Raw genomic sequence first — 24177 nt, 5'->3', positions numbered from 1 at the left:
CAAGCATCAATCATGTCTACTTTCCCCTTATTACTAGTGCTCCCCGGTTTTCTTAAGGTGTGTATCTTCCCCAGTAGAGGCCTCTCGCAGTGCCCACAGCCTGCTCCGGCTCCAGGTCAGATGCCTCACCCAGGCCGAGTGTAAGGTGATCTGGTTGGGAGCCTAGACTCAGAGCTGAAGGCTCATTTCTTCTTCTGAGGCACCGATACTGTTTTTCTTCCTCCTGTGGCCTGCTTCAGAGGGCAGGAACATCCACATGATGGATGGCACTGGTCTTTCCCCTTTCATGCTGGGATACACAATTAAGTATCAGTGGGTTTTTTATTACCAGTAGTTTCTGACCATCCGAAAGATCCCAGGTGGCTGGCTGCTAACAGAACAAATAGCTCCACCCACTTCGACGGCTATCAAATGACCCAGGAACCATGATTTCACCCTGAAACTGGAAGACAATGTCATCTTGAGCAGCCATGCAGCCCTAAAATTCTTGCTCTTACCCTGTGCGTGCATCTGTTGGTGTTGCACAGAATTATTAAAATCCACGTGGCACTATTTTTCTCCCAGCTTTACTGAGGTACATAACCTGTATCTTAAAGTCCATTTCATTTAAGGTACAGAATACTTCCATCACCCAGAAGTTTCCTCGTAAACCTTTGCAGTAAATCCCCTCCCATGAGCTCCAGCCAGCCCATCTGCCCTTGACTGTTTTTAGTTCATACAAGTAGAATCACACACAGTCTTTCGGGCCTTTCACCTAGCACAGTGCTTTAAGATTCACTTGTGTTGTTTCAAGGGTCAGGTCAGTCCAGTCCCTTTTCCCTGAGTATTCCACAGGCCAGATATGCTATAATTTCTTTATCCAGTCACCTGTTGAACATTTGGGTTGTGGCTACTGTAAATAACACTGTGTGAACAGTGCATAAGAATCTCTGTATGGCCACACGGGTAAACCAGGGAGTAGAATGGCTGGATGGTAAGAGTATGTTTCATGGTTTAAGAAATTGCCAAACTATTTTCCAAAGTGGCTACATCACTGTACATTCCCACCAGCAATACATGCGAGTTTCAATTGCTCCAGTCTCACCAACACTTGGTACAATCAGTTTTGCAAGAGGCTGTAACTACTAGACCATCACTGCTTCTAAAAGGTTTTCTTAAAATGCTGTTACTGTTTCCCAAGGACGGACACAGGTCAAGTGTAGAAAACGAAAACTAAAAACCCTCCGCTGTGTCTCACTCGCTCAATGTGTGCGCTGATCACCCACCTTGTCTCATCTCTGGGAAGAACGAGACCAGGCCCTGCAGCAGTAATCACCCTGCATTTCTCAGGCACCACCGGGCTTTCACCAAACAACGAAGCTCCCGAGATACCTCACCCATTTTTGCACAAACTGGCCTGATCAGGGAATGAGTGGTAGTGACCCGCGGAGTAAACAGTGTTTTCTGCTTTATTCAACCTTCCTGTGGGGACGACTAGAGGACACCAGGGGAGGAAAAAGGGACACTCGGGAGAGAACCACACGACAGGGACCCATCTTCACAGAAAGGGCTCAATGTTGATTTCCAGGGAGGAGCAGGGCATGTTCAGCTCAAATTTGTTGATCACATCAGGATGAAGGACACCCAGCTTCCCAACACTCTGACCCCTGGCGAAGACCTCAGCACAGCGCCCAGGGAAGAAAGCAGGGCCTGCAAAACAGGAAAATGAATGTTTCTCTCAGCAAAAGTGTCAACAGACTGAACACAAAAAGTTCACTAGTCTACTTTAAAGAACGATTCCTCTAACCCCGGGCTACAAAACGAGACTGCTTGCTTGCGCTTCCGAGTCCGAAGAAGATGGAGCTTCCCTAAGGGAAAGGTGGGGCCCTGTGTTTTTATCATGGGGTGCAGGCAGAAAGATGAAGACAGAGAGGCTGCTGGGCACAGTCCGGAGAAGCCCTGGGGGGTCTGTGCCCAGACGCAGGATCTAACGACAAAGGAAAAATGCAACGTACAACCAGCAACCTTGCACAGGAAGAACCTGTTTAGAAACATGTTTTTCCAAAGTAATACCTGCAGGATAAAAAGTCTGCATGGAATTTATTTGCTATTCAAACATCACTCTTTTCCACCTTCTTACATAGAGAAGCACAAGGTACACATCACCGGCAGACAGAGATCTTGTTCCCAGAACACGACCAATATTCCTGTCAGAAAAGGAGTTTTCCAAGCAGTTAGTTGGAGCATCTACTGTAAAACCACAGCACAGGCCAGCCCCAAACGAGTCTGGGTTGACCCCTGATTTATTTCAAGGCAGGAGAACATTCTCTCTTCGTTTGGGTGCCAATGCACCGATATGTCTTACCAAGGCAGTACCAGTTCCTGAGGCTTAAACAGCTAAAAACAAACAAGTATACGCCTACTGTATGTTCACTAATGACCAGGGCCAGACATTTATCCACACTCTGTACCCACTGAAGTTAGAAACGCTGACTCACTTCTCTCACCACCAACTTGAGAAAGGATCAGGCCCACAGCTCCTGACCGAGACGTTTACTGGCATGAACTATAAATACCCAGCAGAGCTGGGCCACAAGCCTCCAGCTGCCACTGCAGACAGAGTGCATTATTTATGAAAGAGTAAACTGCTGAGTCTCCACTAATGGATCCAAGGTCAACATAATCAAGACACTCAGAAATGGGGGGAGGGGCGCTACTGTCAGGTTAGCACCAGCCGTGCCACAGAAACATGCTTCCCGCTCGGCGCAGAAGGATGCTTGTTTATCTTCCTGAAAAAGTTTTTACTTACCATTCTTAAATAATCCCAAAGCAACCTGGTTGAAATATAAGGTGGTCTGCTCTTCACACTACCCCCAAACTAAACAGTTTTGCCTCACTGTCTAGTGAAGCGAGAATTCCAGTGAACTGCATCTGAAGGTCATGATTATCTGGCACTATCCACACTTGGGAGAGAGGAGGGAGGGGGGACTCAGAATCCAGAAACCAAACTGGATCGATAGTGTGGAGCCTCAGTAAGACATGAACAGCTAAACCTGATAAAGATGGCATATTTTAATCCTGTAAGAACGAAAACTGAACTTAAGACAATAGCATCAGCCCTCCAAATAAAAGAAGTCTTCCAATGACAAATGAATGAAGTCTGGGTAGTTATTGATGGTAAGTAGTAAAGCCAAGTCACATGGAGGGCTGCTGAGAAGTGATTCACTCTACCCCCCACCCCTCCACCCCCTGCATCCTCTGTACAGAACTACATCTGAATAGCCCACGCTAGCTGAGAAAGACCCCCGCCTATTCCTACAGGCCAGTCAGAGAGGAAATTTTCAAGACGTTCCCTGATAACCTTGTTATGTTTAAAAATCCTCATTGTACTAAAATCCTTCCTTTTATCTGTCTTCAAGTTCTAATTGGATTGGATTCATTTTAACTAAAGCATAAAACCAGACAATTTCAGAATCTAAGCCAGATGTGCTGGTTCTGACAGTGTTAGCAAAATAAAGCCAAAGAGAAAAGATCTTAAAATTTTTACTTAATAAAACAACTTTTTGAGTCAGCACTTTTTAGCACAGTTCAGTTATATTCTTCTTTAGTTAGCAAGCATGGTAATGCCAAACTCCACTTTATAGAACACTAGACACTTTGACCTGTGATGACAATTTAAACTTTTCTCACGATTTTTCATTTCCAACAAGGTCAGATTCTGATAGAAACACTTGTTTATATGATTTTCTTTCTGACTCCTCTGTTCAGTTAGAGCAAGGCTGAAGTTCTCTTCTCCAGGAACTGGGAGACACACAAAAAGCGTCTTCAAGTTTGTAAGGGTTACAGAGGGAACACAAAAATTTGCAGCTTGATTGATGTTTTATGTGAACCAGAAATACTGAAAGAAAATTTAAAATGACTAAAACACCAGCAGCATTTCTGAGTGCTTTTAAAAACCTTTATGGTTCAAACCAAACTCTGCAGGCGGAAGTGAACTGCTTCACTAACAAAACAAAGGGAACACACCCCTCTAAGGCAGCAGTTAGGCCAGTTCAGCAGGCAGGTTGTTTAGCTGGGACACAGTCGGGTCAATGCGATCCCTCTGCTCCACTAGGACAGATGCAACTTACACCAGAGTCTTTCTGGAAGTCAGAGAAGTCCCATCTGAATGGAATCTAAACATGGGCCTAGACTCATGAAAAATCAGACCTGGATAATGGCCAAGGGCTACTTCTATCTCACTGACAAACATTTCTGGAGAAAGAACAGCCTGCTGTGTCTAGAGACATAAAGGAAAATCACACTGCCCTGGGAATGGGAATCTAAAATTCAAGTTCTACGAAGTACATTTGCTCTTTTTTACTGTGTTTAAGCCCAGAGTCCCTGGTACGCTGGTGTACCAACATGCATAAATGCAATTTTCAACCTGAGCCCAAAATGCTCCCCAGCAAAAAGCCTCTCAGCCCCCCTTCCCCTAGTTCCTCTCGCCGATTAATCTCAGCTTTGCTAGTACGCATCCCAGGAAAACAGCTTCCAGTATGAAACAGATTTGCGGAAAGGGGTGTTCTCTGTAGAAATACATGTAAAGCCCTAACAAAAGAAACATCAGTTAAGCACAAACAAGAATTTAATTTCCAAAACTTAGTGGGGTGTAAATAAGTCCCTTAATTAAAGCTTTTGTCGCATCTCCTCACAGTCTGTAATTGTCTCCCTGTGCTCGAGCGGCAGGACCACTTTGAGGACCTTGGGGGTAATTCTTGGGCCGGTAATCCAGCACAGCACCCCATCTTTAGCACATTTTCTGCCTAATTGACCTTCAAAGAGTTTGTGAGCCCCCTCTCTTGGTCGTGGCCAAACACCTTCCACAGTTTCTTTTTGAGCTCTTTCTTCTAGAGTAATATTCTAGGACCAAAGTTTTGGGAAGCTTTCCACAAACATTCATTCCTATCATTTTATGAAGGATCGGAAGTAGAGGCTTAAGGCGGTAACTGAGCAGGCCCTAATCTGGAAGGTCTAGGGCGTTATCAAGCAGGAGACTCTTAATTCCTTAATTTTAACCCCCCTGCCATGAGTTGTATTCAACTAATTCACTTGGTACTTTTATTTAGCCCATCTCTAACATTTACCTACTGATACAATTTTACTTTTCCCTTTCTGCACATCACTACCACGTGCTTTGGGGTTCAAACCCAGACACTGTCACTGACTGCAGTCTGGTACTTTATCATCCAAATTTTCTACAATACAAAGAACATAATAAAGAGGGAGGGGCACACTGGAAAAGGAATGTCTGTATGTCACATATGTTATAGCAAATAATGGAAGCTACAATCACAAGCTTTAATACCAACCACCAGATAGGTCTCCCAATTCAGAGCAAAAATACACAACACAGAATTACATAGAATTAGTAAAGCCACTGGGCCAACTGAATGTATCTTACCTCTGTTCTAAATAATGGATTAAATAATACGGGGTGGGAGGAAGGAATGACCATTGAACAGGCTGACTCTAGGGCTGGCACCTACCCTCACCCTACCCTTTCCTCCAGCAACCCTAATTTTAATATAGAGACATAGAAAGTAACGACCCATCTTAGGAAATCACACAAGGGACCAAAAAAAAAAAAAAAAATCCCCACTGTCCCATTCTGCAGAGAAACTGACAGAGGGTGACAGGGCAGAGCAAATGGGGCTGAAGCCACAATTTCCTACCAAGGACTTTCTCCTGGTTTCCTCCAGTCTTCTGAGAAGGTAGTAACCATAACTAATGCTGCTGCCAATACTCTTTTTCTTTTCTACATTATGTTAATTTGAAGGAAAAGACCCAAAAAAAGCACTAAAGACACGTTTACACCATACATGTGAGCATGGTCTCATTTTTAGGGAGTTTCTGGAACGCACCCATGGGATTATACAATGAGGGGAAGCTGGGGGAAGGGCACAATGTGGGTAAGACGCTAACTTACAAGAGGACAAGGATTTAGCAGTACAAGGAGAAAAACTGGCATAACTACCAAGATATACGCACACGCATTTTTTTCAGATCTTAGTACACTCTGGGCTGGAAGAAAGCTGCTCTCTGCAAAGATCATTTAATTTGTATATGGAGACTGAATAATTTCTAACTGGTGACATAAAACACCCACTTCCCCCCAGATGCATACAATTCTTCACCTTGCATCTGAAGTGAAATATTTATGGTACCTAAAGTCTTTAAAGAAAGGGGACCTAATCCCTTGAGTTTAATGGCTATCTTTCATCCCCTTCTGAAGATCAAAAGAAAGAAAAACCCCTTACACAACTTTACAGTGCTAATCCCAACACACCTGCAGACATCATTAACTCCCAGAGCAAAGGAAACTGAAGCAGAGCACCAGAGCCTACTTAACCCCACTGCAGGGCCCTGGGGAGGAGCCTGTGCTCAGCAACGCTCGCTTGAGGCAGCATGGCGAAGTCTGCGCGGCACATAAGGGCTGCATCCTGGAGGCTTTCTTCTTAAAAGTCATCAGCAAAGCCCAGACTACCTGGTCTTCTAACTAATTGAAAAATGTCGTCAATAAAGAGCCTTTTAAAAATAGATCATCACAATCACCTTATGACCAAATACTAAATATTTAAAATCATAACTCCAAAATTCCCCAGTTTTACTTTGTATAGAAAATTTTATAGCTTATTTCTAACACGGCTATCCCTTTTTAACATTTCTTAAGATCAATTTTAAAGTCTAATTTTAACTATGTGTCTCTCATACACACATACTCATACATACTCATATTTCAAAACCTGAAGGAGATCAGGACTGTTAGCAGAACTTAAATGTGATCCATCCAATGGCAACTTTAAATCAGTCTCAAATTAACTTGTGTAAAACCAAAGGGTTTGTAACTCTAGGTTAAATGCCCTATCGATGGGTTTGTTTTGAAAACTCCTATTCCAAAATAATGCCACCATCCCACGTGTCGGACACATCATTTCCCCACAGATTTTCACATTTCTTAAACATGTATTCATAGGACAGACTTAGAATAATAACTTTGAAAATAAAAGGTATGGGTCAGGGAGGGGTGGGGGGCGGGGTGGAATGGGTCATTGGGGAGAAAAAGGGACATCTATAATATTTTGAACAAAAAAATAAAAATAAAAGGTATGGATCATCCTGCCTTCCTGGCCCAATAAAATGCTTCCTTCCTAGTCTTTCACCTGATAAAACCTTTACAGGGACTATTTCTCAGACCAAATATAAACAACTTACTATTTTCTCCACAATTAGTGTGTGTGTGGGGAAACAATAATGAGACTACTGTAGGGCTAATTAAGGAAAGTGGAAATACTGAGTAAAGGAGACTGTATCTATAATTTCTCAATTAGTTAACTCATTCAATTGAGACCTTTGGCCAACTTGGAGTAAACATAACTTCAAACACCAATTATGATAGATTTGCTCTAGTTTCAGAATTAGATTTCAGCTGACAAGTAGGGCGTGTAGAAGAAAAAGAAAATGATGACACTGTTAAAACACTACCAGTACCCTGCTTTCTACATATCCTTCCATCTGCAGTAAAGGCAGTGACTCGGTCCCAGTCCTGGCCAAACCCCCAAGGACAGGCATGTTACAGATGGGAAAGTGAAGCACTAGGAGATTAGGGGACTTGCCCAAGGCAAGCAGTAGCACAAGCTAAAGAGCAGCTGAAGGTGGTAACAGCCACTGACCCGCACCTCTTTGCATGTTGCGCAGAGGCATGGAGGGCCTACAAGGGGCATTAGATTTTTAAAAAGATTAAAAATTATTGCTCTAGTCCTACACCTTGAAAAGTACTAAATGTGAATACACCAATGGGAAAAGGCCATTTTGCATATATGTAAATTCAACAAACTTATTTACTTAAACACATCTACTTCAAAAGAAATAAAAGCCATTACCTGTTTTAAATTACTCCCAATTACTCTCTTAAGAACTGACTTTTTTCTCTTTTTGAACTATTTTTAAGGTCACTCAAATAGATAAGAGAAGTTGTTTCTGTCCTTGATACCTGTGTATCTGTCCAACTAGATACATGCACACATGCTTTCTCTCTCCCAGTATTTCCTATTTTTGGAATTGCAAACACCCTCTTATTTCAGTGTTACCTTCCCCTGACAAAGTATTAGATATCATACATTATTTTAAGTGACTAAGTTCATTGTACGGAGGAATTTTAGGAATTTAATGTAAATAACATTAAAAGTTATTCAGCAGATATAGTTAAATATTAGTTTTTGAATTTAACTTTTAACTTAAGATTGTTAATTTATTCTTAACCCGCCCAGTCGGGTGTGGCTCAGTGGTTGAGCATCGGCCCGGGATCTAGGAGATTGAGGTTCGATTCCCAGTCGGGGCACATGCCCGGGTTGCAGGCTTGCAGCCGATCAATGACTCTCTCATCATTGACATTTTTATCTCTCCCTCTCCCTTCCTCTCTCTGAAATCAATAAAGATTTTTTAAAAATTATTAAAAAAAAAAAATGTATTCTTAACCCTGAATTGAATTTTTAAAAGTAGGATTCATACTTATTCTTTTTAGGTATAATCCACAGTTTTACATACAGTACATAATAAATATGCAGTATATCTGTGGTATGAAAATTTTATGGTGGGGCAATTAAGAAAAAAGTCCAAAAAGGTTCCTTAGGGGTGAGATAACTTTTTAAAAAAAATTAGGAACGATGGGTTACAACATCTATCAGCTGGGAATCTGCGCTGACCAGGTCGTTCCAGTAAGGTCTGGTGTGGAGCACTTGCTCTAATTCGCTGAGTACTAACATGTCATATAAGAACCAAACCCCCCCCCCCCCCAAAAAAAAGAGTGACCATGAGTCATAAGAACTTGGCCTTGTACATTTAAGAGAAAGTAAAAACAGATCACCACAATCACCTTAGGACTAAATACTAAATATTTAAAATCATAACTCCAAAACTGAAAGTGGGCAAGAACATGCTCAAAAACAATGCAGAGTCGAACAACTCATGCGGCAATGCCGAAGCTGTGATTTATAAACACTGTGCCCTGCATTGCGGGGCTGTGTCCACTGTGCACTGATTACTGCTGATGCGTTTAATACTGCTGAGTCTTTTAATACTTCTTTGAATTGTCTCTGAAATCTTGTCTCCAACACAAAACACAGGGAACCAGAGGAATAAGGACTGTCTTCACATACAGTAGTAAGGTCAGGAAGCTTAAAAACTTCCAAACCTTTTTTCACTTAAACCTAGTATCTTACAGAATAATGTCTTTGCTGGTGGTAACTAAATGTGGACGTGCCACACAGATCCCCCCTTAGTCTAGTCCAGAACGTTTTATGGAAATCAAATCATAAATGGAACACCTTTACTTCAACTACTTGTTCAGCATATATTCCCAAGCTCGTATTACACTGAGAACCAGTGTGAAGATCAGGGAAACATGACAATTTCACCACAGTTCTTAGGATCTGAAACCTTTCACAGGTGTCCTGAAAGAGGAAAAAGGTCACGACCTATAGGTCACGTCAATAATCATTAGGTGTTACTGTAACAGAAGGTGTATGAATAGCTGCTGTGGGAACATCTGGTGCAGGATTATGTGCGCATTACTTACAAGGTTATTTTTCATTTCACAGAATGAATTCTGAGCAGCATGGAAACTAGAATTGTCAAAACTAGAATTTCTAAAACTTCTGTCCATCAGAGATTTTATCTCAGGTTAAGCTGAAGTTTTTTATATAACTGTATATAAACAAAACCGAAATAGGTAACAAATTAAAGGGGGGGGGGGGAATACACCCTCAAGTCACTGCAGCCAATGCTACACAAAGCCCACTGCCTTCTCTAAGAAATGACTTTTGCCACTGATTTGCCCAGGAACCACATAACTTTTTGTTTGTTTTTTTTTAAAAAACTTTTTTTAACATGTCTTCATTGATCTCAGAGAGAGGAATGGGGAGAGAGAGAGAGAAACATCAATGATGAGTCATTGATCGGCTGCCTCCTGAGCACCACCGGGGATCAAGCCAGAACCCCAGGATGTGCCCTGACCAGGAACTGAACCTCGACCTCCTGGATCACAGGTTGATGCTCAACCACCCAGTCAGGCCTGCTGGGCCCCACAGCACTCTTCCAAACACAAAAATGTGGAGCATTTTCCCTGCCCAGAAGTGGTTTTTGAAAAGGCTAAATGCATTTTAACATACATAATTTAGCTTGCAGCAAACCACAAAAACAAAGGGGAAGACGCCTGGAAAAGAGCACGTACATACGCTGTAATGATCTGATCTAGTGCCACTAAAACATTCTGTATTGAACACTTTAGACCTTCAAAATGCTCTACTGTCTGCTAAAAAGTTAAAGGTTCATCTTTCTTTGTTTCCACTCAACAACTGATATTCTATCAGCAACTCGACAGTCTATATCACTTTATGTTCTTAATTGCAGGGGTGCTCAGCAAATGAAAACTATGTAAGGCTAAGCAACCACAGCAATGGCTCCACAGGTGCACGGGGCTGCAGCCTGCATAACAAGCAAGGTTCCACCCTAAGTCAGCAGAACTCCTTGGGATCAACGTGATGATCAATCAAGTGAGTTTCCAGATTTCTCTAACAATGAACAGGGCCAAGTTCCTCAAAGGGGAATCGAGTTCCGTTCATTAGAAAGGACAGAAAAAAAGAAGGTATAACTGCCAGTGGACTGACATTAGCAGGAATCTCTGGTGAACAGATTTAGCTCAGTTATAACTGCAAAGCCACCAGGGATTTTTAATTATTAAAAGGTAAACCATATGCCAGAGTAACAGAAGACAACTCAGTAATCAAGACTGGGAGGACACGGTAGTTCTTAATCTCTTTCTACTGGACTTTTTGATACTCAGAGGACCTTTCCTTAGCAGGAAAAACTGCATGCAAAATATAAATTTGAAAAAATGATTTGGCTAACCACACCCTAGCAACCAAATTCTTCTGTTTACAGATTTACTCAGGAGATGCATCTATATGATATGAGGTTCATATGTATGTGAAATTTTAGAATGGAGAACTAATGCTGATTTATTTTGACAAACCACGTCTTTATGTCTTAATTTCTTTAACCATAAAAAAGAAAAGATAATCGTATTTGTCATTAGGTAATCAAAATAGACTTAGAAATCCCTACGAGAAATGAGGAACTATTATTTATAATGACACTAATTCTCTCTGGCTTGACCACTGTTATAGAAGCATCCTGAGGAAAATGATGTGGCCAGTGCTGGTGATAAGAGACTGAAAGTAAACACCTGTCTTTTTTCACAGAAAGCCAGTTAGATACACTGAAATATGTACTGACCCAGGCCACACATACGTATAAAGAAGTTGTACCAAAGCTTCTCAGATTCATAAATCTAGGACATCTCACAGTCAAAGTGAATTCAAAAGGAAACACAAGCTTGACTCTGTCCTCATATGTAATCAAAACCCACAGAAACAACTTGGCCTAAAAAACTGAACATAAAGATCTACAAACACCTCGGGTTCTACATGTATGACCCAGTCTGACTCACTTCACTTGCTTTGCCTCGGTTCCTTCACTTGTTAATCCAGGGAATGGACTTGATGAACCCCAAGGTTCAGTTCTAACACTCTAGAACTCTGTAAGCATAACGTATCTTCATTGCTCTTTCTAATGAGAGATGTGGTAGAAAACAATATTCAATTTCTCAACTTTAATTATTACAAACAGACAACCCCACAAGTCTTCAACCTAAAAGGGCTCATATATTTCCAGGATATTGCATTTTCAAAGAAGTCTCCAAATGAAAACAAACCATCAACAACAATTTCAGAGGCCTAAAAAAAATCTAAGGGGAAAACAAAACCATGCCCCCAACCTCATACCACCACAAGTAACTGCAAAAGAACACTTTTTAAATGAATATTTTGTTGAAACTTTAAGAAGCCAAATATACTTATAAAAAATTATCAGGTAAACAGTAGAAACAAGTAGTAAAATATTCCTTTCAAGTTGTTTCTGGATCTCTTGCCTGACAAAATAAACTCAGAATCAAGCTATAGGGATGTGAGAAGCAAAACTTTCAGAAGTCCTTGGACAATGGGAAAGAGAACATCAGGAGCACATACACCGCATGGTCAGCCTGACTTAAACTCTCCCAACAGATTTTACTGTACTGGCTTTTATGCAGGACTCCCACCCTCCCTCAGTCAACTTTATGACTTGATTAACATATGTGAAGTCTTACAGAATAACTTTCGAGGTGTTTTTTTTTTCTTTTGCCTTAAAGGCCTTAGACAGGTGGCTTTGAGTACAAATCATCAGTTTAGGTTCTCTCAGCTCCCAGTTTGGACTCCTGGGTTCACCATGGTGCTGGCAGCTTGACAGTGCCAGTAACTAGGGTTACCAATGCTCAGCTGGAGTGAAAGTACACTGTGCAGCACAGAGCTCTGAAAAGCACTTTCTTTAAATGTAGGTGGAAAGGATATTTTCTAGAAGATACTAACAAGTAACTGAAATGAGGCTCTCTCTCCTGCCTTGCCCCAAATCACAGACAAAACAAAATGAAACAAAACAAAACTTTGACAAAAATAGGCTGGGCCTCTCTTCATTCCATTAAGAGACTCTGGATTCAGCCAATTTCCTACCTTCTGATGCCCTGATCACATATCCCTTCTTTTCACTGGGAGGCACATCAAGCAGCTGCATAATTCTGTCCAGTAGTCCATGGATTACCTCAAACCCAGGATTCTTGTTGTAGTAAACAGCACATAGATGCCTGTAGTTTCTTGCACCTACATCTGAAAAAATAAAAGAATCAGTCACAAGGCGACATTGAGCATTACTTAAGAATCTGATTTACCCCCCCGCACACTTGGGCAGCCAACAAAAAAGGAAACCTGTTAGTAAACACACAGAGAACCATTCAACCTCAAATGCAAAATAATATGGTTTTTCAACCATCAAATGCCCTGAGGTGTTTTTATTCAGGGTAGGTACAGAAAACTCTGAGTGCAGGCCTAAGAACAGTAAGGCTTCAAAGTGCTATAAACTGGTAAAATCTTTGTAAACAATTTAGCGATATATATCTGAGCCTTAAAACTTCTAATCTTTTATTCTCAATAATATACAAAGAAAATATCCTAAATACAAAAGAAGTTTTCATATAAAAAGATACTATTTCTGCACAAAGCATTATTTCCAATAGTGAAATTAGAAACCGCCTACATTGGGGAATGGCTACATAAAATAATACAATCACTCATCAGAATACCATGTGGCTAAAAAGCATCTTTATTAAGATTTACAATAAAGCTAGAGCAAATACTTGAATAGTAAAGGAAAGAAAAAGGAAGAATATATAATAGGTTCAAAAACTATGAAGCAAAGAAGGGAATGAGGACCACAAAAGTCAGCGCAGTGACTACTGTGGGAACAGGGAAGGTGATGTGATGGGTGGTGAGGGTCTTCACGAAGCCTGACACTGGCAGTATTCCACTTCTTCAGTTGGACAGCTCCACTAGTGTTTGCTTGATAGTAATCTTTTTGAACTGTACGTTATATGTACTTTTTACAATTAAAATGGGGGGGGCAATATATGAAGATAAGAATTACAACTATGTAAATATAGCCATAAGCCAAAAACTCCACACTCAGGGAAAAGGTAAACAAATGCACTTACATGTTAACAGAGGTTATGTTTGGGCAGGGATAATTGTTTTATTTTTTCCTTGACTAGTATATATTATTCTACATTGAAATTCAGAGCTTAGAAATGGCATTATTTTTAAAAGGTAATACTGTTCATTTCCAGCAGTCCAAATGAAGCCTGATGGGTGACTGGATAAACCGGTTCATCCACATAATGGAATACTGCTCACTAAGGAAAAGGAACAAACCTACTGACAGACTTGACAGCTCAGGTTAATCTCAGGGGTGCTGCACTGAATGAAAGGGGCCAGTCTTAAAACGCTACACACAACATAGTCTATTTGTACAACATTCTAGAAAAGGCAAAACTACAGCAACCAAGAACAGACAGTGTTTGCCTAAGGTTAGATGTGGAGGAAAATGTGGCTACAATGGAAAGCATGAAGGGTCCTCGGGGTGACAGAACTGTTTTGTATCTTGTAGTGATGATTAAAAAAATCTAAACCCATATTAAAACTTTTTTTTTTAAAACGAAGCATATAGCATATAAAGGTAGACTCAAGTTCAATGGTAATCATTTACTTTATAACAGGTATATACTCTTGTGGACCTTTAATAATTCTAGAGGAAACCGCAGCTCTAACACAAACACTGAATGAATGTTGGTTTCATTTCGCTTTTCAAATTAGGAAAAGAGAAAGAACAAACTAACATCTATCAGGGAACAAACTGAAAATAAAAAGCTGCTTTACATTAGCATATACTGAACAAAAGCTCTTCCACAGATTTATTCTGAAAAGGAAAATTCTGAGATGTCCTAATTAAGTTACAGCAGGCTGTACGGTGCAAGGAAGAGACAAGAAGGGGTTAATCAGTTAACAGCAGAAGGGCCAGAACCAACAAAGGACTGCATCCACCCCTGAAAGTATGTTGAAACTGCATTAGCTTTCAGGTGGCTCTTTCCTCACTTATCTAGAAAGAACAGCTGACCACCAGAAGCCACCGCATCCTAGTTACACATGAACTTACCAAGCTGTTGCCCACAACCAATCCAGAAGCATCAAGTACTTTCTTGCGGACTATCCCCCACGTCTCCTTTTCCAGCTCCCCTATCTGGCCAATGTAAATTCTTTCAAAAATACCTACATCTTTCTTCTCCAAACTCATTCTATAAAGAGCCCCTTCAACCCCAGGAAGGCAGACATGTTTATCTTCTCCCTCTTGCCCTGCTGCTGGTGGCTCAGACTGCACACCCCAGGACCTTCCTGGTCCTTTTTCTGTCTAGCATATGGCTCAACAAACCCTTTCTTTTAGGAAAACTTCAGCCTTGAAGCTTTTGGATTAACAGTTCCTATTGTATAACTGACACAAAATATTGAATGCCTTTTACCTTCCAGATATCCAAATAAAACAGGTATTTTAAGACATTGTACTCAACTACTAAAGTAATTTACATAAAAGTGAGCACATAAATGGAGCAAAAAGAAAAGGGAAACTAATGTTAACTGATTATCTACCATGTGGCAGGTACTTAGTACCTATCAATGTATCTATAATATTATTAAATTCTCAAGACAATCACGTAAGCTAGATTTTATTATCCCTGTAAAATAGAAAGGGGAAAACAAAATGGAGAAACAAAAGTTCAGAAAGATTTTGCACAAAGCCAAGCCAAATGGCTGGAGCTAATTATAATTAATTACATAGCTAATAAGTTACAAAACCAGGATTTGACCAGAATCACCTGACTCTAAAACCCATGCTCTTTCCACTATACAGTGGAAATCTCTAAAGGATTTAGATGACAACAAATAATATAAGGACAAACTTGTGTATGGATATATACCTCTCTCATATAGTCAAAAATGTCCATTCTTGAAATGTTTTTGATATGATAAACCAATGTCTGTTCTAAAGTGTTCTAAGAACTCTAGGTAAGCAACTGGAGTTATTTTTAGAAGTCAGTTAACTAAAGCTTCTAGTCATCGACCATATAGTCACGCATGGAAAGTGTATTCTAAGTTAAGCGATGACTGACCACACCTGAGAACTGCTCTTGCCACATAACTTTCTTAGTACCCACTCTGTTCAAGGCACTCCCCTGTAGGTATCCCTGGAGGAAAACGGTCTGAGCCAGCAAGGGGCCTGCACAAACTAAACCCTAACAATTATTTTCTGAGTAAATGAAGGAAGCCTGGAAAGGAAGGTATGCACACACGAATAACTTTAACAAGGCCAAGGCCAGACAATGGGCTACATTCTAAGTTAGCAGAAGACTCAGCTGATGTAGCAAAGTGAGAACTGTACAGCAGTCTCTATCATTCCCATTGAAAAGATAAAGAAATTTGATATCTAAAAGCTTTACCTGAAGGTGTAAGAATAAAGATTAATATTAAAATCAGGCAGGCATAAAATCTCAATAAACCAAACACATGCATAAACTAAAATGAGGGACCTGACTGATTCCTCTGCAGGAAATCTCAGTCTCTCTCTCTCCTGCCAGCCCTTTCTTTCTCTCTTTCCATCTCCCTCCCTCCCTCCCTGAAGGTAAAAAATGAAATGAAACAGTAATAAATTATCCCTTTCATAACACTGCGTTGCTCCCGGGCATCTCTGCCATGTGGTACCCATTTGTTGGTGTCACATGCTTCCACTTTAACACACAGACACATATTGAAAATACTTTGTTGTTCCATTTGCTGGGAGAGAACAGCCCAACAGAAATGCCTCCACTCAGAGGGGTTAGCAATGTAAACTGGAAGCTCTGTTTTGGTAACCTTTGCCTTGGGACACTTCTTTCCTGATTTCCAAGTTATGTAAAACTTACCTTCTGATAAGAGAAGCAACATCTGGTTTAAGACTTAGAATTTTTAAAAAACTAAGTGATTCTGATGATCAGAATAGTAACATTACAACAAAAAATACAGGACTTTTTAAAAAATTATTCTCCAAGAAAGGTTTTAGGACGTTTATAGCATACACATTACACACACACACACATGCACACAAACACACTGAGCTATAGATTTTGAGATTCAATTTTGCAATATTTTTAAGAAAGGCCACTCACTTTTAGGACATTATACTTAACCTGCCATAAGTATTCAATTAAACTCATTATTTTGGGGGCTCCTCCCAACTCTCACCACTGATTGGCTGGTTTTTCACAGCCCCCAAGATCTACCACTCCCTCTACACTGGCTTCCTCGCATCTTGCTAAGATAGCCCCTGTACTGTGGCTAAACTGAAAAGAGAAATATGACCACATAGCCCATTCCTCCCACTCCTCCCTGGAGAACTGTGAGGTATGGTGAAGTCCCCATTTCCCAGGATTTGCACAGAGGGACTAGGCTACATCACAACGCTCACTGCATGCCACAAAACAAGAACCATTTAAATTTCATGCCAAAATTAGGATTTGCTGCAAATGACTCAGTTCTTTATAACTCAGTTAACAGACCTCTGTGTCATGCCATCAAACAATTCTGCTTTCTAGATGGGCCTGCCAAGTGTGTCAGCCTAAATTACCAATGTACTTCACAGACTTCAAAGTACTGCCTGGAGAGGCTGATCTAACCCACCCACAGGAGGGGCGGCTGGCTACGCTTCTGTGAGCAGAAAGAGCATGCCAAATGATTTCTTCTTAAAGAGGAGAAAGGAAAAAAGGACGGTAGATGATGTTTCTTAGTAGATGACTACTGTGTACAACCTCTGTTTGTAGAATAGGCTCCTGCTTGGTATAGATCCTTTCACCAAAGTACCAATGATTAAAAGCAAATTGGGGGTGTTAGGTTGTTATCATACGTGGCACAGATTGGAAAAGGGCAGACTCTTCAACCTTTCATCTCTATTTCTCATTCACTTAGAAGCCCAGATACAGATGCCAGGAGAAAGGCTATCAGAAAACCAAAAAGGGTAATCACTGGCTGGTATTGAGCTTGAGATTAATAGTTTGGCCAAGCTCAGAAAATAAAACAAAACACCTTAACTTTTAGTCTATTCCATCCAACAAATGTACTTGATATTGGTCCTCAAGAGACTGAAGCTAATGTATTAGCTCCTGAAAAATTCCAGTGTAGTATTAAATGATTCATACAAGCTACAAGAGTCCCCTGAAGACATATACCTTAATGGGAAAACGAACTTTTATACATCCTGGTAGGACTGCAAATTTGTAAAAAATCCTTTTTGGAAAAGCATATGACAGGAAAACAAACATTTAATGTGCATACCTATAGACGACTAATTCTGCTTCTAAAAATATGCATTTGTATAAGAGTATAAGGATATTCATTACAACAGACACAGTTTAGCACAACCCTGGTAGCAATCTAAATATTCATAAGCAGCCTGAGCAAATAAATTATAGCGCACCCATACAATGGAATATTATGCAGCCATTAAAAAGAACGAAGGGAACAGAATGTGTTCACAAGAAAAAGCTGGACAGGTAAAGCATAATCCACTGGTGTGAACTCAAAAAAGTATTTATCTGTATACATGGCTATACATAGAAATGGGAAACATATGGCTGCATATGCATAGAAAATGTCTGGCAATTAATTCCAAGAGTAGGATTGCAGAGAAGTTGGATATGTATATTTTTTTTAAAATACCAAGAGAATAGAATTACTTTTAAGTTAGAAATATATATTCGTAAAACTTCTTAAGGACATTACAAATATATTTTCAATTTTAAAAACAAACATAATAAAAAGAATAATTTTCCTTAAAACTTATCTATATTGTAGTACCAAAATACAGATTGTTTCTCTTTTAAATAATGCTGAAGGACAAGAAACAAATGTGAGGAAAAACCTATGGCGTTTTCAATGCATGAAGGAAAAGGTTGTATCCTTTTATTTAGTGGGCTGGCTTTTATTTCGTTAACATAAACCTGGAATGGATTTTTATCTATTAAAAAAATAGAATATGCAATGCATGACAGAGCACATTATACTCACGTTAGCAGATCTTAATTATGGGGAGCCAAACATACTAAAGTAACTTTCTATATTAAAAATGATGTTATTTACACAGTTAAGATGCCATCACATATGCGAATGATGCTACTTCAAATATTGTTAATGTCAGTGTTTCCTACACCCATATTTTTTGAATTATTAATTGGAAATTCTACATGCTGAAAATATGAAGTAGTAAAATTAAATTAATGCAGACTGATGACATAAGCTTTCTTCAGAAAACCACAGTCCACATGTGGATGCAGGATAGCCTTCCATTGTTTGATGGCTACAGAACTCATGCACAATTTCTCAGAGCTGAAGTATTTCACAAGCTCATGATTAAAACACTTTTATTGAACTCTTTATCAAGCAAAGACTTATAGAAAACACAATAAAGATCTAGCACCTATATTTTAGTTGGTTACAATATAAAACAAACAACATATATGGTACAAACCAAGAGCAAATTGAAAGAACAAACCAAATCATAAAAGAATAGTGAATCAGTTAAGTTCCCTGCAGCCACTGTGGCCAGAGAGGAGAAGGGAATAAGAATCTTAAATATATATTACAACTAAAGTTAAAAAAATTAATTCTGGGGCTCTATATCCAAACTAGTCAAGGTATAAGAAGCAGATAAGCAGATCATTCTCTGATTTAGAAAATCAGCTTCTGGGAGAATGTGAAATTTTAGAAACTACTTAAGCGGGTTTGGGAAGCAGAGGCCACGCATGCAGCTTGTCCAGTGCTGCCACAATGCTCTGGAGTCAGATGGGTCTGAGCAGGAAGGGAGGGCTTGAAGTAGGTTCGCCTGCTAAGGCGAGTGAGGGAACTGCAGCTCTGTGAGTGCTCAAAGGCCTTTAACCTATTCCATCTCCTGGAGTCATTATTAAAACCTCACATTCTTTAAATGCAGTAGTTGAAACTAAAGTACATGGCAATTTGATTATCTGGGTTCTCCACAGATATATGTCAAATTGGCAACAAGATGGCTGTTTTGTACTAAATCTGCATCTCCCTCTGTACTTTACAAAGCCCAGCTAAGTCTTCTTTCTTAGGCTGTGGTTCCTTTTAAACTTAAACTCAACCCAGCTATGAGTTTCTCCTGCCACTTCAGTGAGCTTCTAGGTATACTGGCAGCTTCAGTCTGCGTTTAATAAAAAGCCAGAATGTTGGACTTCGCAAAATATAGTTGCTTTCCCTGAGCATAAAGATCAGCAATTCACCATTAGGTGCTCTGTTCCTCTAAAGTAATTTTTTACTATTTTGTTTACAGTTTAGTTATATCCTTGACATTGAACAGAAAAAACAACAGTATTAACAATGGGAACCAATCGATAACTCACACAGTGGCCTGATTTGATAGCTTCAGGGCTCCCTCTACTGACTTCCCCTTTATAAAGCTGGTAATTTATCCCACAGCAGTCTGCAATAACTTCCCATTCCAAAGACACATGCCACTCTGCCTGACAAAAGGGATAAATCCGCTTAGTCCCAAGTCATAACTAATTTTTTTAAATGCTGCAGCAACTTTGGATCTTAAGACTTAATAAATGCAGTGGTTGGCCCAGCCTCAAAGAACTGGAATGTGTCTGAGTCAGAGCATAAGTCTTGATACTTGTGCAATGTGCCTGACTCAGTAAGTGGGCAGCCTGAGAGCAGCACAACATGGACGGCCAGTCAAAAAGTCCGCTCAGCCCAGGAAACTGTCCAATGAGGTCAAGCATGAAAATGGGGCTAGGAGTCCATCATTTATTCTTACAGGAATGCGGGTCAGTCACGTCTTTGGGAGGCCCTGAAATCCAGGACAGATTCCTTTTCCACTTCCATCGGGGAAGATATGCTTGCTACACAAACTGGCTTGAGGCCAGCAGCATCGGGTATTTCCTAAATCTTACCAAACAAGTTCATGGCAAGTGTCACTCCCTTGTCTGTGCCATCAAGGAACCTTGCACATTCCCTTGGAGCACTATCTATAAAAATCTGTCCCCTGGCCTATCTTCCTCAAGACTGGCAACTCTGCCTCGTATTTTCCAAACACCCCTTAGCAAAAAAAAAAAAAAAAGGAAGAGAGAGAGAGAGAGAGAGAGAAGAGGAACTCAAAAAACTTTTCTATTAGGGCAATGAAGGACGAATGAGACTGCCTTGCTCACTCTTGCCACACATTTCTACCCCTTTTGAATCAGTAGTTTCAACTAATGAAAATTTGGGACACTTTCATATTAACTGGAAACCTCCTTTATCATTTCACTTTTGATGGACTAGAGTTTTTCTTTAAAATTGTTTACTCTTTAGAAGGAAACGGCTAATGTACATCCAACAGAGGGAAATGCTTATTGGTTTGAAAGACAGTAAAAACGTATGTGTTCAATTCATTAAAAAGAAGTGGGTGACGAATTACTGAAAAAAACACACAACATTCCTGCTTTTCTTAAGTAAATTCCCACATTAGGAAATTTTGGTTTTCTTATCCTAAAAAAAAAAACTGCACAACAGAAGAAAAACCAATTAAGCAAAGGTTAGGATAAAAATGAGCCCCAAGTGCCCCAGCGAGGTAACATTAATCCTTGAATAGCCAGCAAGGGTTTTCACGTCATTCTCACAGAAAATGACCAAATCAGGATGCTAGGTATCTGGTGTTAGGGGTTGCTAATACCCTAATAGTAAAAGCAGACACCAAACAGTGCTTATTATGCAGCCTAAACTTCTCCTTTAATCCTTATAGCGAATCTAATGAAGTGCTATCACTATCCCCATGGCACAGATGAGGAAACTAAGGCACAGAGAGATTAAACAAATGGTCCAAAGTTAAGCAGCTGGTGAGTGGCAGAACTATGACTGAAATGCGGGCACCCTGGCTGCCTCGCCTAGAGTCCTCTGTGCACCAGATGACAAGGGAGTCCACATGTACGAATTTAAAATAACCCATCAGAAAAGCTACTTCTGTTATGAAATAACTCTAGGCCTACCTAAAGAGGAAACACACCCCAAATACGTTAAAGCAAACCTGTTTGCAAGACGGTAAGCTTACCGAGATGTACCTCATCTCATTCCTCAAATCCCAGTGAAATGATAGAAAATTGTAAAGAAAGAGAGTAAGCCCTAATGGTGCAAGAAAAGAGGCAAAAGTAATATCAGATGGAAAGGGCTGGATAGGGAAAACAGAGCAGAATGACCACAACTAAAAGTAGAAATGAAGAGGTCTGCTACGGAGATGAGAGCTATTTTTCCTGATAAAATCAGTGCAGCAGAAATGCAAATCTGCATTAAAAAGCATACAGCCTGGGCTTCTGGGGCTACCATCAGCAGTGCCTATAGCACTAGTACGTAAGACCAGCTCTCTCAACAGGAGAGGTTATCTCCAAGCATGGGCCTTGCGGCAGAGTGGAGTCTGTCTAGGCCCTCCCAAGAAACAGAGGAAAAAAACAGTACAGGCACCTCTACCCAGGACCGCAATACCGTAGTGCTCCCACGTGCTCCATGCCAACAGCAATGCCCTCCTTGTGGTAATTGTGGGGACCCCAGCCTGCTCCTCAGCCTCAACCTTCAGACTCTGGGCGGCCTGCTTGTGAGCATGCCCAGCTCTGCAAAGCCCTGTAGGGAGCCCTTGCAATTAGGAAAGAGGCCTACTGCTAAAATAGTATTCCAAAACTTTTGAGGAAACCTAGTATAATTAACCTATTCTCTATAAATACGTTTGAATCACCAAGGAGCAAAACAATGTAAAACTCAAAGGACTAATATGAGAGGAAACAAGTGCAAGGTAACAGGAAAGCTGATGTCGGGATGGTAACGCACTTAGTTAGCTGTACCAGCAAGGGACTTAAGGCACAAGAGCCCTCACAACTATTTAAAGCGGGCACTGAAAATGTGTTCAGATTTCTATTATAGCAGATTTACCACCCAAAGAAAACCCTCCACAGACTGATACTCAAGTGAACTTTTATTCTCTAAGGATACAGGCACTGAGATCAAAATTCTGACCCTAGCTCTAAGGCCAATATTTATGAAGCCTTGGGAAAATGACCACTTTTCTGTCTTAATTTTCCTATATGTTAAGTGGGAACAGTGTTTTTTGTCCCATCTACCTCAAAGAGCTGGTTTAACAGGAGAAAACGTATGTTTAAAAAATCTTTTAGAAAGTAAAAGGAACCATACCAATGCGAGGTAATGCTGCTGACAGAAAACAGGCTGCACACTGGGAGCAGATGGAATCTAGCTTCAGCTGAAAAGTCTGCTATGGATAGTTCACGTAGAGACAGTAGAGAAGAAGTCCTCTGCTTTTGTTAACTGAGTCAAAGAAACACTCTCTGAAGCCTGTAGTCTGGAGTAAGGCTCACTGAAGAAACATGGCTAGGACTTGAACTGTTAATTACAAGAAACCAAGGAAATCCTGCCAGCAATTTAGTCATTTGTGGGCATTGCTCACCAAGAGATGACCTCATAAAGAGCTCGAAACAGCCAGACTTATATAAGTTTGCAGGCACGGAGAAGTCTGAATGAGACATGGGAAGCTTGAATAAGACAGACTTCCTTGGCAATCAGGTGTAAGTACTTACTAAACATATATTTATTAAATAACCACCACATCCCAAATGTTGAACCGAGCTACTTGCTGTACTAACAAGGCCAGACATACACAAAAGAGAGAAAAACTGGTAAAACACATTCACAGTCAATAACTGGCTAACGAAGTCACCAGAGCACCCCTGGTGGTGAACAGTCACTGCTAAACCAGGCTACAAGAAATCAAGCACCTTAAAGTGGTACACATATAAATCACGTGATTTAAGGAAAAAAGAAAAGATTCCACAGTGCTTTTCATGTTGAGGTTTTGATAGGGCTCTTCCAAAATGTTATTAAATTCTTTATTAAAATTTGCTTTATGAAACAACTGTGAAAATTTAAACACTAGCTAGATGTCTGATGATAAGATCGTTGTTATTTGGGTTATGTTAAAAAGACAGCGATGGTAGTCCTTATCTTTCAGAAATAGATACTATAGTGTTTGCTGCTGAATTGACATGATGTCTAGGAATTACATTAAAATAACATGGGAAAGTGGGTTGGAGTATAAATGAAAGAAGCTTAGCCATGTGTTGATAACTGCTGAAACTGGGTATTAGATTCACGAGGGTAATTATACTATTTCTCTACTTTTATATACAATTGACATTTTCATAATAAAAAAATGCTTTAAGCATACAAATCAAAGGTGGCGCATTCTTACCTCTGCTAGAATCTTTTACTACAATGTCAGAGATTTCAAAAAGTTTCAAAGGAAGAGGCATCTTCCGATTGGCAGCTATGGTCTTTAGGAGGCCAGGAAGAAGGGTAGTGCGCGCCACCTACAGGAGAAGACGCAAAATTGCAATGACCAAGTAGGAACCAGACACATACAATACTTCACTCTTATCCTCAGGAGATGTGTTCCAAGACCTTTAGTGGATGCCTGAAACTACAAGCAGTACTAAACCACACATATACATATATGTATATACATATGTGTATATACATATATATATGTGTGTGTTTGTGTGTATATATATGTATATATATTCATTCTCTAACATATCTACTATCA

At 40.1% G+C, this 24177-nt stretch overlaps 1 protein-coding gene across 1 annotated transcript in view; it reads right to left on the bottom strand.

Annotated features, from left to right (window-relative positions):
* Positions 1–1430: 1430 nt before the first annotated feature.
* Positions 1431–24177, bottom strand: part of FARSB (phenylalanyl-tRNA synthetase subunit beta) — a 39710-nt gene continuing 16963 nt past the window's right edge. Inside the window, exons 15-17 of the mRNA XM_081142954.1 lie at positions 23824–23941; positions 12624–12776; positions 1431–1689 (exon numbers count right to left, since the gene is read on the bottom strand). Of these exons, the coding sequence (XP_080999080.1) occupies positions 1538–1689; positions 12624–12776; positions 23824–23941 (423 nt within the window). The 3' untranslated portion in view covers positions 1431–1537. The remainder of the gene's footprint in view (positions 1690–12623; positions 12777–23823; positions 23942–24177) is intronic.

The sequence above is a fragment of the Miniopterus schreibersii genome (assembly GCF_964146895.1).
Source record: "Miniopterus schreibersii genome assembly, chromosome: 7".
Lineage (NCBI taxonomy): Eukaryota > Metazoa > Chordata > Mammalia > Chiroptera > Miniopteridae > Miniopterus > Miniopterus schreibersii.
Note: the sequence above shows the minus strand (reverse complement) of the source record. Positions and strands in the feature narration are given on the sequence as shown.